This window comes from Balaenoptera ricei, chromosome 2, assembly GCF_028023285.1.
Source record: "Balaenoptera ricei isolate mBalRic1 chromosome 2, mBalRic1.hap2, whole genome shotgun sequence".
Lineage (NCBI taxonomy): Eukaryota > Metazoa > Chordata > Mammalia > Artiodactyla > Balaenopteridae > Balaenoptera > Balaenoptera ricei.
The window spans coordinates 185,726,037-185,742,953 of NC_082640.1; the positions used below are offsets into that span (position 1 = coordinate 185,726,037).

Sequence of the window (16,917 nt, forward strand, 5' to 3'; positions counted from 1 at the left end):
TCCCATCCATCCAATCCTCATCCATCCACGAACCAGCACAAATACGCTCCACCACTCACCGTGCACCCACTGTCACCCGCTCACCATTCCTCCATACGCGAGACACCAGGCGCCATCTACCTGCCACCGTCCACAGTCCATCCAGCCCAGGAGGCAGGAGGGCCTGCTTGGGAGAGTGGACACCCAGCCCCACTAGGCGGGCAGACTGGGTGCAGCTCCAGCTGCATCTGGGGCAGAGGGGGTGTGGGAGCAGAGGTTGTTTACCCGCCGCGCCCCCAACAGACCCGTTATTTTGGGCAAGTCGGTCCGACAAGCGCCCAAGGTCCTCCAGTCCTGGAGGGCTGAGTGTGTGGGAGGGAGGGGGGCGGGGCCGGGGCCGGCGCCTCCGAGGGGCCTAAGGGTCGCTGCAGGCGGGTCTGGAAGTAACTGTGTAACCTTCCCCGGCCGCCCCCGCCCCTCCCCGCCCGGTCACGTGGGCCCCGCGGGGCAAAGTCTCCCGGTCCGAGACGCGGAAGCCTGGGCGAGATGGGCGCGCCGGGCCGGGTCCTGCTGTGGCTGCAGCTCTGCGGTAAGAGGTGGGGAGGGGGGGACGCGACACATCTGGAGGCCAAGGGCCCCCGAGGGGCGGGCGGCGAGAGCTTGAGGGGCTGCGAAACCCGGCCGGGCCTCCAGGTCCCTCCGCGCTCAGCGCCCGCCGGGCGGTGCGGGAGGCGAGGAGCCCGGGCCAGACCTACGCCCGGACCGCGCCTGCCCTCGGGCGCTTGTCCGCCTTCGACGTGGGCACCGCCCCGGTCCCCGCCCGAAGCTCCGCCGCCGGCCTCCGTCCTCCCGGCCCCGAGGGCGCCGCGGACCCTCCCCGTCGCGCCCAGGCCGTAGCGTGTCCTCGGGGCCGGCCCCCAACCCCCGGGAACTTTAAAAACTGCAGCCCCGTCCCTGTTCCCCTCTCTTAAGCCCCTCGCGGCCCCCTCAGGACGCAGCTCCAGTTCAGAGCCCGTCTGGACGGGTCCTGCGGCCCCCCCCCCCCGCAGCCCCTTCTACCTGGCAGAGGCCTCCGCTGCCCCATTCGCCTCCGTCCCTTGGTCGTCGCCATCCTTGCCTGGCCCGGTCCTCGGCTCCAGCGCGGGGCGAACTGGAGGCGGGCTCGGAGGCGATCTTGGCGGGCGTCCCGGAGGAGGGCACGTTTGAGCGGGCTCTGCAGACCCCGTAGGAGTTCGTCAGGGAGCGTCGTGGCCAGGCTCCTGCAGGGTCTGGTCCGACGCCGGGAGCGGGAGTGGCGAGGGCCTGTCTGGGCGAGGTCGTCCTCCCTGGGCCACTGGGGCGTCTGGGCGGGAACCCCGGAGGCCGGGGGCCCGGGAGCACTCAGTCGCCCCCTCCCCAGCGCTGACGCGGGCCGCCTACAAATTCTGGGTCCCCAACACCGACTTCGACGCCGCCGCCAACTGGAGCCAGAACCGGACCCCGTGCGCGGGCGCCGCCATCGAGTTTCCCGCGGACAAGGTGCCTGGCCCCCACTACTGGGGCCGGGGTGGGGACCGGCGTGGTCCGGGCCACTGGGAGCCCAAGGGTGGGGTCTGCTCGCTGATGCCGCTTCTGCCTGCAGACGGTGTCAGTCCTGGTGCGAGAAGGTCACAGCGTCTCGGACATGGTGAGGCCGGGTGGCAAATGGGCCCCAGGTCGGTGGGGGGCTGGTGGGTCCCGCCGGGGTCAATTCCATGCCCCTTTCTTGCCTCCTGACTGGCCTGCACTCGCGTGGGGGACCCTGCAGTCCACTGGCCGTCAGCCTCTGGAGGGGCTTCGGGAAGGTCCGGGACCCACATGGGAGGGGGGGACGCCGGTCCTACAATCCCAGCCCAGGCTATGCCCCAGCCTTGTTGGGGGGTGTGGAGGGCGCCTCTTATCCCCACTGCCCTCTGCCTCTGGCCCCTGCCCCCCTGTAGTCTGTCTTCTCCAAGGTTTGCTCTGGGAAAGCCCCCGCTCCCGCCCCACCAAAGCCTTTCCCTGTCGTGGTGCTTCAAACTCCACCAGCAGAATTCCAGGGGACCTTTTTCTCAAACTGCTTCACAGTGTGAGTTCCAGGGTGGGGGTCCTCACCCGGAGGCCGCTGGACTCTGTGGGTGAATAGGGGCAGTCCGGGGGCCCAGGCCTGGGACTCAATCTCTTGCCCAGATGCAGGATCTGGGGACCCCTTATTTCCACCTGGAGGCAGCTCGGTTAATTGATTGTTTTCAAAAGCGGCATTAATTCTGGGAGCCTGGCGCCACGTGGGGCAGGGCTGTGGGCGCAGTGGAGCCCCGCCCTCACCTGCAGCCTGGGAAGGGGGCATGGGGCAGGATGTCCCCGTCCCCGCAGATCCGGGGTCGGGATGTCTTTCCCACATTTGTCCAACCCAAAGACTAAGGTGCGGAGGGAGCAGTGAGGAAGAGGTGACAGCAGAGCCGGGGAGGTAGGGGCGCAGCAGCTGCACCGAGGGGACCCGCCTCCGCAGTCCTGGTAACCAAGGCAACCAGGCGGCGGCCAGGAGCGAGCAGGGAGGGGTGCCTGGAACTCGCAGGAACCCGCGGGCAGAGGACTCAGCTGCGGGGGAGGGTGCCGGGACCTGGGGGCTCCTCCTGGCTGACTTCGTTACTTTGATGGTCTCCTTTGGAAGAGCTTGGGGATCCTAAAAGACACAACATTCGTTCATTCATTGTTCACTCGCTTATCGGGTCCCTCCATCTGCCCCTTCCTTCCCACGCCCCGCCGCCCAGACGCGAGCCCTTCCCCCGGCCAGAGGCGTCCGCGCGCCTGTACCCCTGCGCACGGCCCCGTGGGCCTCTCCCCCGCCTCCCCTGCCTCTCCTCCGCTCCGTGGGGTCAGCTCCCGGAGGACCCGGGTGGGAAATGACCAGGGGCGCAGGGACAGGGGGCCGAAGGGACCCAGCGCTGCCTGAGGCCCCTCCCACCCCCGCTGCACGCGGGTCCCCAGCGTTGTCGGCTGCTGAGATGTCGCCCTAGTAACAGGCACGACTGTCAGTGATTTCATTTGCGTTTCTCTTGGTTTGGAACTTCTCTCCCTGAGATTTTTCTCTTCCTGAACCCTTCTCCCCTCCCATTTCTACCCTTAGCCCAGGTTTCTTGTTTGGGGGAAATCTCCTGTTTTCTACCCGTTAATGATTGTTGAGATACTGCGTCTTCTCACTGTGGACTTTGCCTGCGTTTCCCTTTGCTGATCAGAAACCCCCATTATTAATCTATCGAATGCAAAAATCTGTTGCCTTATAACTGTGTTTTTGGTGTTTTGTTTAAGCATCTTTTTCCTGCTTCTCAGTCACAACCATAATCAACTATATATTCTGTCTGTTAAGTCACGGCTTTGCCATCAGGGGCACATGGCTGAGTGGGGCACTAACTAGGGAACCAGGCATATTTTTTCCTCCTTGGAATGAGCCCAGTTTCCAATGAATGTCCTCCTCCAAACCAGCAGCCTTGCCCCCTGGCTTTGTGGCGCTGCAGTCACTGTTCATCAGCTACCCAGTGAGGGCTCTCTCTGAGCTTTTCCTGCAGTTCCTTTGATCTTTTTGCCAGTTCTCCTGCCGGCACCACACTGTCCCCACTCTGAGGCTCTGCCAGTTGTCTTAATATCCCACTGGGTAATTTGCCTTCTTCACCCCCCTGTTACAAGGTTGACTAGTTCTTTGTGGATCTGATTGTTGCAGAGAGATTATAGTGTAGGTTTATCAGGTAACAACAGCACCAGCACCAAAACCCTGGAATTTGATTGGGAATGAGTGATACCTTTATACAAGCAAGTCATCCATTCAAGAACGTGGATTTTCTCTCCAGATATTTCAGATCGTTGGTCATAAAACTTTACTAGAGTCTTAAAACGGTCCACATGAGGTTTTGTGTAGTATTGGTTAATTTATGAATACTTTATAGTTTGGTTTCTATTGCAAATGGTGCCCTATTTTTAAGAATTATATTTTCTATCTGGTTATCTTTGTAAATAATGACCGTTGTTCCTCCTCTCTTCCAGTCCTAACTCCTTTTTTTTATATATATATAAATTTATTTATTTATTTATTTTTGGCTGCATGTGGCCTTCGTTTCTGCGCATGGGCTTTCTCCAGTTGCGGCGAGCAGGGGCTACTCTTCGTTGAGGTGCGCGGGCTTCTCATCGCAGTGGCTTCTCTTGTTGTGGAGCACGGGCTCTAGGCGCGCGGGCTTCAGTAGTTGTGGTGCACGGGCTTAGTTGCTCTGCGGCATGTGGGATCTTCCCGGACCAGGGCTCAAACCTGTGTCCCCTGCATTGGCAGGCAGATTCTTAACCACTGTGCCACCAGGGAAGCCCCCCTAACTCCTTTATTTCTTTTTCTTTCCTTGTAGCAATGTCCAGGGCCTCTACCCCTATGTTAAACAAAAGTGAGAAAATTAGGCATCCTTGTCCTGTTCCAACATGAAGAGAAGTCATGTCAGGTTTCTCCCTTGAGTGTAATGTTTGCTGTAGGGTTTTGTACATAAACTTTATTTAATTGTGGAAATTCTAATCTATTTCTAGTTTGCTGGAAGCTTTAAAAAAATCATAAATATGTTGTTGAACTTTTCAGGGTTTTTTTCCTACGTCCATTGAGATGTAGTTTCCCCCTGTCTCCTTTAGCCTATTAGTGAGGTTTTCTGAGGTTGAACCATCCTGGTAAGACTGATGTCCTTCTGGCACCTTCCTTCAGGTGCAGGTCAAAGTGTGCCACTTCTTCAAGACACTTGACTTCTGTCATACTGATTTTGCTGGCACAAGACTCTCCACTACCGTCTGCTGGGACACCATCGTACATACTGCAGGGAAGTCGTGATGGGAGCGTTCCCTATCCCATCCTTCCTGCATTCTTGGGACATAACCCTATGATCGCCATATATTTTTAAAACACATTATTGGATCCAGTCAGCTAATATTTTATTTAGGATCTTTGCATTTGCGTTTATAACTCAACTGAGCCTATAATTTTTCTTCTTTTGTACTGTCCTTCATTTGGCTTTGGAATCACACTTATACTGGCCCCATAAAATGGGCTGGCAATTTTCACTCTTTTTCTGTTTTCCAGAACAACTTCCTGTAAGAAGAAGTTAAATTTTCCTTGAGGGTTTAGTATACCTCACCTATAAAAAACACTTGGACTGGGAATTTAGGGAACAGGAGGTCTTTGACTAACATTTAAAACTCTTTGGACTTCCCTAATGGTGCAGTGGTTAAGAATCAACCTGCTTAATGCAGGGGACACGGGTTCGGGCCCTGGTCTGGGAAGATCCCACATGCCGCGGAGCAACTAAGCCCGTGCGCCACAACTACTGAACCTGCACTCTAGAGCCCGTGAGCCACAACTACTGACCCTGTGTGCCACGACTACTGAAGCCCGCGCGCCTAGAGCCCATGCTCTGCAATGAGAAGCCACCGCAATGAGAAGCCCGTGCACCGCAACAAAGAGTAGCCCCAGCTCGCAACTAGAGAAAGCCTGCGCGCAGCAACAAAGACCCAGTGCAGCCATAAATAAATAAATAAATAAATAAATAAATAAATAAATAAAATTTGAAAACAAAAACAAAAAGTCTCTTTAGGGACTTCCCTGGCAGTCCAGTGGGGTTAAGACTCCGTGCTTCCACAGCAGGGGGCGCGGGTTCTCAGGTTCGCGGGTTCATCCCTGGTCAGGGAACGAAGATCCCATATGCCACACAGTGTTGCCAAACAAACAAACCTTTAATGCTTACTTGTCTATTCTAATTCTCTATTGCTTCTTTTTTTAAAAAATATTTATTTTTCTTTATTGTTTTGGCTGCGTTGGGTCCTAGTTGTGGCACGCGGGCTCTTCGTTGCAGCACGTGGGCTTCTCTCCAGTTGTGGCGTGAGAGTTTTCTCTCTCGTTGAGGCACGCGAACTCAATAGTTGTGGCTCACGGGCTTAGCTGCTCTGCAGCATGTGGGATCTTAGTTCCCCGACCAGGGATCAAACCCACATCCCCTGCATTGGACGGCGGATTCTTTACCACTGGACCACCAGGGAAGTCCCTCTATTGCTTCTTGCATCAATTTTAATATTTTAAAATTTTCTAGAAATTGGTATATTTCATCCAGGTTTTCAAGTTTGGCAGTCCTGATTTCTTAATCTTTTCAATACCTGTATCTTCCCTCGAACAAGTAAGTTCTTTACTGTATGTCCGTGCCCTTGTGGTCTCCCCGTCCCCCATCACATTTTATTCCTAGATTTAAACATTTATCAAGAGACAACAATAAGCTTCATCAAAGTATTTCATCACCCTACTTCCCATATCTCTTCTCAGCTTCTGTATTTCTTTCCTTCTTACTTTCTCCTAGCATGTTTTCAGGGCAGGTCTTTGTGTGGCAATCATTCTGAAGTCTTTTAGGCTTAAAGGTATTTTTATTATCTTTTTTTTTTTTTTTTTTTTTTTTTTTAATTTTTATTTATTTATTTATTTATATGTATTTTTGGCTGTGTTGGGTCTTCGTTTCTGTGCGAGGGCTTTCCCTAGTTGGGGCGAGCGGGGGCCACTCTTCATCGCGGTGCGCGGGCCTCTCACCGTCGTGGCCTCCCTTGTTGCCGAGCACAAGCTCCAGACGCGCAGGCTCAGTAGTTGTGGCTCACGGGCCTAGTTGCTCCGCGGCATGTGGGATCTTCCCAGACCAGGGCTCGAACCTGTGTCGCCTGCATTGGCAGGCAGATTCTCAACCACTGCGCCACCAGGGAAGCCCTATCTTTTAATATATGTAACATACTATTCTGGAGTGCAGGGCCGTTCCTGCCCACTGGTGGGCAGGGCTGTGTCTAGGGGTGTGTCTAGAGGTGGCTGTGACTCCAGAAGTCTTCCGGCAGCCTATTCTGTCATATGCTTGCATTGTTGTTGCTGAGAAACCCGATTCCTGAATTTTTTCCTTCCTGGGTGATCTGTTCTTTCCCTCTGCTGCTTTTAGAATGTTCTCTTCGTCTTTGATATTCATGAACATAGTGTTCTGTGATTTTCCTCATTTGGCATTCAATGAGACCTTTCAATCCGAGGTTTCCCAGCTTTCTTCAACTATGGAAAATTCATCTTCATTGTTTTTCAGATATTCCCCCCGCCCACCCTTGTATCTGAATGTTGGTGCTTCAGTGTTGGGCGGGCTCCCATCTCTCCTGGTTTCTCCCACTCAGCCCTTTCCTGCTGTCTTTCAGCTATTACATTTATCATATAGTATGCACATCTCCCGCTTTGGTTCTTTTGAAAACCGAGTTCTTGTTCATGCTTCACACTGCTGGTACCCACCTCCGCCTCCTGAGGCGTATCGCGTCTGTCTGTCCGTGGCTCGTCCCCGGCGCCCGCAGGTGGGTTTGCCTTATTGCTGTCACAGTGCTGCACCCTCAGCTGTGGAGGTAGTTGGCCTGTGACCTTGAATCTCCCCAGTGTCAGCCTCTTGGTCAGGCCCAGTGCTTGGGGGACCGAAGAGCAGGCCCTACCGAGCAAGCTCGGACGCAAGGCTGGGCCCTGGGTGGCTGTCCCCTGAGATGTTGAACCCCCGTGACCCCTGCACTGAGCAGCTCCCCTGGTCCAACCCTCACCTTCAACCCCAACCCTGGCGGGGGCAAGGAGGAGGGACAGGGTCCTGGGGCTTGGAGCGGTGGCGGCGGGTGGGGGCCAGTCAGTCCTCCTTCTCCAGGCCTTCCCCGCTGCCCTACTTCCTCTGACGCCTGAGGCCTGGGCTTCCGTGCTGAAGGGGCTGCCCAGGCTGAGGGGGAGACGGGTGGCTCCAAGGCCCCACTACCCTCCCTGCTGCCTCTGGCACCCGCTTCCCCAGCTGTAGCCCCTCCCCTCCCTCACAGGCTCAGGGCTGACTCCAGAGTCCCCAGCAGCTTGGCTTCCTGGAACTTACGAGCCCCGTGGATTGTAGTTTTCCAGGGGTGACAGGGGAGGGCAATGGCCCTGACAAGAGTCACCCTGCCCCAAACGCCCCACACTCCCAGGTCTCAGGCTAGCTCCTCGCTCCTTGGCTGGCAGCCCTACTCCCTGCGGCCTATCTGACCTCCAGGCAGGGCGAGGTGCCCCCAGGCCCTGACCTCGCCTGCTCACTCCGTGGTCTAGATTCTTCTCCCCAGGGACAGGGGGACCGGGGGTGGGCGCAGAGTGGGACCCTCTGATGCCCCAGTCCACCGCGCGGCGCCGCCTCGGCCTGCGCTTCCTACAGCTCTTGCCGCTGGACGGGGAATTCGTCCTGGCCTCAGGAGCTGGATTCAGCGCCCTGGACAGCGGCTCGCACCTGGACTGTAGCACAGGTGAGGGGGCCGGGCCAGGGGCGGGGCTTCGAGGGGGCGCGTTCGTGGGTGGGGCCTGGAGGGGACGGCGAGGTCCGGGTTGGAGCGTGGCCGGGTTGGAGGGCGCGTTCTGGGCGGAGCTCAGGGTCGCGCGCTCGCCCAGGCGGCCCCGCGCTCTTCCGCGACCCTGACCGCTTCTGCTGGCACGACCCGCGCCTGTGGCGCTCCGGAGACGCGGCGCACGGTCTCTTCTCCGTGGACGCCGAGCGCGTGCCCTGCAGCCACGACGACGTCGTCTTCCCGTCCGACGCCTCCTTCCGGGTGGGTCTCGGCCCGGGCGCCGGCACCGTGCGCGTCCGCAGCGTCCGGGCTCTGGGCCAGGTGAGCCGGGCGCGCGGGCCGGGGCGGGGGCTGGGGTCTCAGCTCCGCGCCTTTGCCCGTCAGTGTCGCTCCCCGGAGCGCCTCCCACCCTGCTAGCCCGGTGGCTTCCGAGCATTCAGGTGCTGTCTCGTCCTCGGGCTGGCTCCGGTGGTCACCCGGCCACCTGCAGACGTTCACGCGCGACGAGGACCTGGCTGCTTTCCTGGCGTCCCGCGCGGGCCGCCTGCGCTTCCACGGGCCGGGCGCGCTGAGCGTGGGCCCCGAGGCCTGCGCGGACCAGTCGGGCTGCGTGTGCGGCCACGCCGAGGTGAGGGCGGCCCGCAGCGGGGTGGCTGGGGCACCGCGCGGCTGGGCCCGGCTCTGCGCCGGAGGTCGGGACTGTGCCAGGGGCCGCCGCGCCCCGCCGTCTCTGGCCCGCTCGCCTTCCCGGGCGCGTGGCCCTCTCACTGCGGTCTGCTCCTCGCCGTCTCCGCGCTGACCGCCGCTTCTCTCCTTCCAGGCGCAGCCGTGGATCTGCGCAGCACTGCTCCAGCCCCTGGGTGGCCGCTGCCCCCAGGCTGCCTGCCGAGACCCCCTCCGGCCCGAAGGGCAGTGCTGCGACCTCTGCGGTGAGCGCCCCGCCCGGCCCCTGCTAGCTAGGACGGCTTGGCCACCCTGGCTCGCCCCCAGCCTCAGTTTCCCTGTCGGGCCCGGACCCGCGGTGCTGACCCTCACCTTCCTGCTTCTTCAGGAGCCATCGTATCGCTGACCCATGGCCCGGCCTTTGACCTGCAGCGGTACCGGGCGCGGCTGCTGCACGCCTTCCTGGCTCTGGTAATGGGGCCGCACCCCGACCCGGGCCCCTGCCCTTCCGCAGCCGCGGTCTGGGACCACCCTCTCCGCAGGGATCCCCGGGCCCCACTCCGCCTCCTCCCTGAGGCGTCCACTCTCCGCCTGTCCACCGTTTGTCCCTGCCTCCAACGTTCCCGCAGGGCCGAGGGGCGGAGTCCCCGGGCCAACTCTGTGCCCCTCTCCAGCCCCAGTATCAGGGGCTGCAAATGGCCGTGTCCAAGGTTCCGCGCCAGCCCCGGCTCCGCGAAGCCTCAGGCGCGAAGGCGGACACGGAGATCCAGGTGGTGCTGGTGGAGACCGGGCCCGAGACCGGCGGCGCGGGGCGCCTAGCCCGGGCCCTCCTGGCGGACATCGCGGAGCACGGTAACCGCGGGCGCCCCCTTCCCAGCGCCGCACCTCTGCGCCGCCCCGCCCTGCTCGGGGCCGACTGAGCCGGCGCCCTCCATTGCAGGCGAAGCCCTCGGGGTCCTATCGGCGACCGCTCGAGAGTCGGGCGCGCCCCTTGGGGGCGGCTCGGCGGCGGGGCTGAACGCGCCGGGGCCGCGCGCGGGGCTGGCGGGCGGCCTGGCGGCCGCGCTGCTCCTCTTACTGCTGGCGCTGCTGGCGGGGGCGCTGCTGCTGCGCCGCGCGGGGAGGCTCAGGTACGCGGGGCGAGGCCTCGGGGCGGGGCCTCGGCGCTCAGGCACGCGGGGCTCACGCGCGTCCCTACCTCCAGGTGGAGGAGGCGCGACGAGGCGGACCCCGCGCCGGCTGGGGCGCCCCTGGGCTTCCACAACCCTGTGTTCTACGCGGCGGACCCGGCGGAGGCGGTGAGGGGGCGCCCGGGGGCGGGGGTGTGGGACTTCCCGCGGCCGGATCCCTGACTCCGCGCTCCCGCAGCTCCCCGCCCCGCAGCCGGACGTCGGGAGCTCCAGCCGCAGCTACTTCGTTAATCCGCTCTTTAGCGAAGCCGAGGCCGAGGCCTGAGCGGCCGCGGAACCGGCCCGGCCCCCCGACCCCCACCACCGCCGGCGTCGTAGGCCCTGCGGGATACCCCACCCTCCGCTGGCCAAGGACAGGGCGGCCTTGCTCAATAAAGGACTTTCCTGCACCTGCGGTCAGCCGTGGACACACTGCTTCCTGCGTTGCCACCTCTCTGCCCCTGCCTGGTGGGATGGTGAGGGGTGGTCCTCAGAGCCTGTGCCGGCTGGCGCCTGGCCACTCGCCCAGGGCAGTCCTGGGTACTACCTGTAGGCTGGGGCGGTCCGAGGCTTCTGGTCTGCGAGGTTCCACCCAGAATTAGGAGGGGGCTGCCCCGGTTCTGGAGGAGCCCATGCAAGAAGCTCCTAAGGCTAGGGAGGGGACTGCAGCAGGGGGGACGGTGGGGAGCAGCAAATCTGAGTGAGGCGCCAAGGAGCGTGGAGAAGTGGGCTGCCAGGTGCTCCCCTACCTCATGCCAAGCTGCTCAGGCCCAGGGCCAGCCAGGTGGACCTGGACTTCCGGCAGACTGGGCTGCGGAGGAGCGGTCCCAGGGACACAGTAGATCTGTCCCCTCTGCTGGGGGCGGGGGCGGGGGCAGGGGCAGAGCTGCCCGCCACAGTGGTGGAGCAGGTCAGAGAGCTGGCAGGTGCGTCCTGCTGGGTGGGGGCTGTTTGGTGTCCATCGCTGCAGGGCCAGGCCTCGCCCTCCCTCTTCTGAGGGCAGCTCTGACCTGGAGGGTGGGTGTCAGGACTGAGCCGCTCTGAGTAGGACACTCACTTGGTAGGGCTTGATGGGGCAGCAGTGGGACGGTGAATCGTGTGTGTGTGTGTGTAAAGTTGTACTGACAAATGCCCAGCTTGAACTGTCAGGGAGGGACACTTCTGTGTAAGCAGCATCTGGAAACATCCCCCCTCCCTTCCCCCCCCCAAGGGTAACCACCTGCGAGCCTCTAACAGTGAATTTGCTGGTAAGTTTCCATCACTTGGGAAGCTGTGCTCTGTGGCCACTATCCTGCCTGTGAAGCTCACCCATGTTGTTGTGGGTGGTCGTTCCTCTTGGTGTTGTGTAGCTGTTGCAATAGCTAATATTGCATTTAAAAAACGACTGACACTTCAGCACCCGTGTTTCAGACCTGTGAGAGGTGCTCACCTCACGTGGGGCAGACATCAAACGGAGGGAGGGCCAGTATCCAATGCCATCATCTCTGACCCCGAGGCCCCGGCTGCCCACTACCCCACATGGCCGCTCACCACTGGCCTATGCTCGCTTTTCACTTTTCCAGGTGCTGTGATTTCAGTCAATTGTCTCTGCCTGTGCTTTGGGTGGTCCCCTTTCAGGTACAGGTGGGAGAATTGTGTCTGTCTGCTCCTAAAATTTGCCATGCTCCTTCCCCAGCTGTGACCACGGAGGCCCACAGTGAGACGGGCCTGGGTCCCCGCCGGCCGGCGGGGCTGTTTTGGCTGCGGAGCCCGGGCCGTGCCAACTGGCGGAGCTGCAAGGGTGCCCAGGACGCCCCCCAAGCATCACCTGCCAGGCACCCGGGGGCTGCTCTCTGTGCTCTACTGTGTCCTCACACCACCACCCTCTTCGGCAGGTGCCGTCACTGCTCACACGTTACCAGGAGCTTACTGGGAGCAAATGATGAAACCCAACTCACCACAGGCTGCCCCCTGCCCTGGGGGCCAGAGCCCCCAATGTGGCCACCCATCCAGCCCAGCCTCCCCGTGAGCTCCCCCCTCCTGGTGGTGGTCTGCCCCACCCTACCCCCCGGGGCTGCTGAAGGGCCAGCGTGCGTCTGTCACATGCAGCTTCCCTCCCAGGGCACTGCTCTGCCTTGCGGGCTCATGGGCACATCCCCCTTTCCCAGCACTGGGGTCCCTGGTGCAGCAGCTGGCCCCACCCTGCCCCGGCCCTGGAGGGCACCTGCTGCTCTCAGGCTGAGTGCCCATCTGCCTGTCCTGGCACAGACACTTGGCCAGACGGGCCCCCTCTCCAGCCAGTGGCCCACCCCTGACCCTGCCTACCATGGTGCAGGGTGTCCCCAGGAGGCCGCCCCCATCGTGACATTGGCAGGCAAGAGGTCCCAGCTCTGGCGGCTGGCTCCTGCCACGTGGACACGAACCTTTTTAGCATGGACCCCGCCTGAGCAAATGACCAAGAATGGCTTCCACAGGCAAGACGGTGCTTTCCAGCACAGGGCGCTACTGGGGGGCCAGACACCGGGTGACACGTGGTCACATTCAGACAAACCACTGAGAACTTTAAAACTGCCGTCTTCTGCTTTATTGACAGGTAAATTGTTCAAAAATGTTCTCACGATTCAATAATTACAAAGACTCAGACTTACATTAAAAAAGTAAAAACCAGAACCCCCAGCAGGTGCCAGCCCCAGCAGAAGGCCCAGGGGGCGGGCAGGCGGGTGCTGGGCGTGTGACACGCACAGGCAGGCCACAGTGCCCACGTCACTCAGTGCCGACTCAAGGTAAGTGCACGTCTTCAACAGCGTTGCCACCGAGAACATCGACCGGCGGGAGAACAGGGAGAAGCCCAGCGGGGCGAGCCTTTATCGCAAGCCTTTACAGAGACAGGAAGCTGCCTGATACTCACAAACGCCGCGGGGAAGGCAGGCAGATACACGCGGGCGCTGCGGGCCGGCCCACCGGGCGGAGTGTGGCGGTGAGTCTACACGATCCAGAAGGGCACTAGTCACGGGGCTCCATGCAGGGCAGGGGTCCTGGCGCCTGCCGCAGGGCTACCCGGGGCTCTGGCTTCCTCTCGGCCCGCAGGCCTCGGGGCCCGGCTGCACGACACTCACTGGTTTTACAGCAGGAGGCAGAGCTGTGGAAGCGAGCGGGAAACGGAGCACAGCTGACTTCACAGTAGTAGATACGGGTGACACTTCGTGGTTGTGACCAGAAACGGACTGACACACACGAGGGACCAGGACAGGGCAGGCTTCACTCAAATGGGCCTCTGTCCATGGCTACAAGGTCGACAGAAGGACTTCTGCATCTGACTACGTAATGGCTAAATGAATAAAAAGGCCACAAACTAAGCTCCACTTTCCTCTGTCTTCAAAACTCTAGGGACACTGGGAATGATATACAAATTCCTACTATTCTCCTAAGGTCCTAGGAAACAGTTTCAGGGAACAGGGAACAGACGCGGCACCGAGGCCATCCCGAGCTGCCTGCTTCCTGCAGAGCCTCCCGGGCGCCACTGGGGTCTGCAGGAGGCTGGCGTCACAGGCCCCCCCGCGCTGCCTCAGCTGGTTCTGGGCAGGAGGGGCCGCAGGCGGTCCTTCGTGTGCAAACGGAACAGCTGTGCAGATGAGCAGATCTGGCCTACCGCCTCGGTGCGGCATAAAACCGATCATTATTATAATAAAGTATTTTCTTCATCTCCGTATCTACAAATCGATTCTACATTTCCTTGGACAACACTGGAGGGTCAGCTCAGTCTTGGCACTGACACTGGAGGCCACCTGGGCCCCCCAGCCCTGTTGTGGTGAGCCGGCAGCTTCAGGCATCGCAGGACGGCTGCTCCAGGCCTTCAAGGGGGAGCTGGCTCCTGTGGGGGGAGTTGGGGCTTGGTGGGCCGCTGGGGTTGGAGCTGTTCGATGGAGTCGAGTGTTTGGTGGAATCCGAATCAGGCTGTGAAGACAAAGAAGAGGGACAGCGTGAGAACCATCGCCCTGGGCCTGTGGAGGCGATGCTGCCTGGGCAGGTGTAGCCCCTGCTGGCTCCATTCTTGTTATGAGAACACACTCTCTGCAAGCTTGTCACGTTGTCCTTGCTGGTGAGAGATCATAAACCAAGGCCCAACCCCACAAATGACTCAGTAACTATTACAAAAAGGAGTAACTCTGCAGTGAAGAAACCAGACAGCATGGCAACCAAGCAGTCAGAGGTCACAGACGTGAAGCTCTTTCATGATAAAAGCATGAGGAACAGAGAGGAACTTTCTCAACATGACAAAGGGTGTCCATGAGCAGCCCACAGTTAACTTCACACTCAGTGGTGAAAGGCAAAGCTCCCCGCTCAGAGCAGGAACAAGACCAGGGTGCTGCTTTCACTGCCGCTATTTGATACTGTGCTACAAGTTCCAGCCAGGGCAAGAAAAGATGGCATCCAAGTTGGAAAGGAAGAAGTAAAAGCATCTCTCTTCACAGCTGACATGACTCTGTATAGATAGAAAATCCTAAAGAACTCCACAAAGAACAAATTCAGTAAAGCTGCAGGGTACAAGATCAACACACAAAAATCAGTTGTGTTTCTATACACCAGCAATGAACAATGTGAAAAGGAAATTAAGAAAACAATTCCATTTACAATAGCATCCAAAAGGATAAAATACAGCTAGGAATAAATTTAACCAATAAGGTGAAAGATTTGTATACTGAGACTATAAAACATTGCTGAAAGAAATGAAAGACCACCTAAATAAATGGAAAGGCATCCTATGTTCATGGATTGGAAGACTATTGTAAAGATGGCAATATTCCCCAAAATGATCAACCTACAGATTCAATGCAATCTTTACTGAAACTCCAACGGATTTTTTGGGGGAGAGGCAGAAATGGAAAAGCCAATCCTCAAATTCATATAGAATTGCAAAGGACTGAGAATAGTGAAAACAATACTAAGAAAAAGTGGGATGACTCACACTTCCCAAACTTACTACTTCAAAATGTACTACAAAGCAACAGTAATCAAATACAGCATGGTAGTATTAATATAAAGACCAATGCAATAGAATTGAGAGTCCAGAAATGCATCTATAAACCTGTGGTCAACGGATTTTTAACAAGGGTGCCAAGACCATTCAATGGGGGAAGGAACAAATGGTGCTGGATATTTGCCTGCAAAAGAATTAAACTAGACCCCTACCTCACACCACACAAAAACTAGCTCAAAATGTAAAAAAGACCTAAACAAAAGCTAAAACCATAAAACTCTTAAGAAGAAAACAGGACTAAATCTTCATAACCTTGAATTTGGCAATGGATTCTTAGATATAACATCAAAAGCAGCACAAGCAACAAAAGAAAAGAATAGAAAAACTGGACTTCACCAAAATTAGAAACTTTTGTACACTGAAAGACATAGAGAATTGTGAAAGGACAATCCAAAGAACGAAAAAAATATTTGCAAATCACATATCTGATAAGGGTCTGGTATCCTTTTTTTTTTTGGCTGTGCCACACCACACAACTTATGTGATCTTAGTTCCCAGACCAGGGGTGGAACCCGGGCCACAGCAGTGAAAATGCCAAGTCCCAACCAGGGAATTCCCTATCCATATTATATAAAAATCTCTTACAACTCAACAAATAATCCAATTAAAAAACGGGCAAAAGACTTGAATAGACATTTCTCCAAAGAAGGTATACAAATGGCCAATAAGCCTATGAAAAAGATGCTCAACATCACTAATCATTAGGGAAATGCAAACCCAAACCACAATGAGATACAACTTCACACCTGCTAGGATGACTATTGAAAAAAATTTTTCTTGTAAGAAAAAAAATAAGTGGCTTTCCCTGGTGGCGCAGTGGTTGAGAATCTGCCGGCCAATGCAGGGGACACGGGTTCGAGCCCTGGTCTGGGAAGATCCCACAAGCCGCGGAGCAACTAGGCCCATGAGCCACAACTACTGAGCCTGTGCGTCTGGAGCCTGTGCTCCACAACAAGAGAGGCCGCGATAGTGAGAGGCCCGCGCACGGCGATGAAGAGTGGCCCCCGCTTGCCGCAACTAGAGAAAGCCCTAGCATAGAAGTGAAGACCCAACATAGCAATCAATCAATAAAATAAATAAATCTTTAAAAAAAAAAAAAAAAGTGTTGGCAAAGATGTGGACTCAACCCTTGTACATTGCTGGTAGGAATGTAAAATGGTACAGCTGCTGTGGTTCCTCAAAAAGTTAAAAGTAGAGCCACCATATGACCCAGCAATCCCACTCCTAGGTACATACCCCAAAGAAGTGATAACATGTACTCAAACAAATACACGTATGCAGATGTTCCTAGTGCACTATTCATAACAACTAATGAGTACATAAGATGTGGTCCATCTATCCACTGGACTATTTAGCAATAAAAAGCACCAACTTTCTGATACATGCTACAACATGCATGAACCTTGAAAACATGATGCTGAGTGAAAGAAGCCAAACACAAAAGGCCACGTACTGTATAATTCATTCCACTATATGAAATGCCCAGAACAGGCAAATCCATATATTGTTAAGACTGGTGGTAGCCAGGAGCTGGGGGAAGGCAGGAATTGAGGAGAAACTGCTCAGTGGGTGGGGGTTTTATCTTGCAGTGATGGAAGTGTTCTGAGTAGACAGAGCTGGTGGTTGTACAACACTGTGAATGTACTAAACAGCCACTGAATTGTTGACTTCTTTAATTTTCGGCTGCATTGGGTCTTCGTTGCTGCGTGCAGGCTTTCTCTAGTTGCAGCGAGCGGG

The 16,917-nt window shown here is 57.4% G+C and overlaps 2 protein-coding genes across 2 annotated transcripts in view; one reads left to right on the forward strand and one right to left on the reverse strand.

Annotated features, from left to right (window-relative positions):
• Window positions 1-495: 495 nt before the first annotated feature.
• On the forward strand, window positions 496-10,573 carry AMN (amnion associated transmembrane protein). Its single transcript, XM_059915873.1, has 12 exons — window positions 496-568; window positions 1,379-1,497; window positions 1,601-1,645; window positions 8,205-8,292; window positions 8,435-8,652; window positions 8,822-8,959; window positions 9,152-9,260; window positions 9,383-9,465; window positions 9,669-9,846; window positions 9,935-10,124; window positions 10,199-10,292; window positions 10,363-10,573. Exons 1-12 carry the CDS (start codon window positions 526-528, stop codon window positions 10,447-10,449), a joined length of 1,392 nt encoding a protein of 463 aa, XP_059771856.1. The 5' UTR covers window positions 496-525; the 3' UTR covers window positions 10,450-10,573.
• A 2,127-nt stretch (window positions 10,574-12,700) lies between these two features.
• Window positions 12,701-16,917, reverse strand: part of CDC42BPB (CDC42 binding protein kinase beta) — a 111,919-nt gene continuing 107,702 nt past the window's right edge. The window contains 2 exon segments of the mRNA XM_059915055.1: window positions 12,701-14,068; window positions 14,070-14,096. Of these exon segments, the coding sequence (XP_059771038.1) occupies window positions 13,853-14,068; window positions 14,070-14,096 (243 nt within the window). The 3' untranslated portion in view covers window positions 12,701-13,852.

What these genes read in the sequence shown, in the direction of transcription:
- AMN (XM_059915873.1), top strand. Translation starts at nt 526, where the DNA reads ATGGGCGCGCCGGGCCGGGTCCTGCTGTGGCTGCAGCTCTGCG. An exon ending in TCGAGTTTCCCGCGGACAAG is followed by an intron (nt 1,498 to 1,600) that starts GTGCCTGGCCCC and finishes TTCTGCCTGCAG; the next exon opens with ACGGTGTCAGTCCTGGTGCG. An exon ending in GTCACAGCGTCTCGGACATG is followed by an intron (nt 1,646 to 8,204) that starts GTGAGGCCGGGT and finishes CGCTTCCTACAG; the next exon opens with CTCTTGCCGCTGGACGGGGA.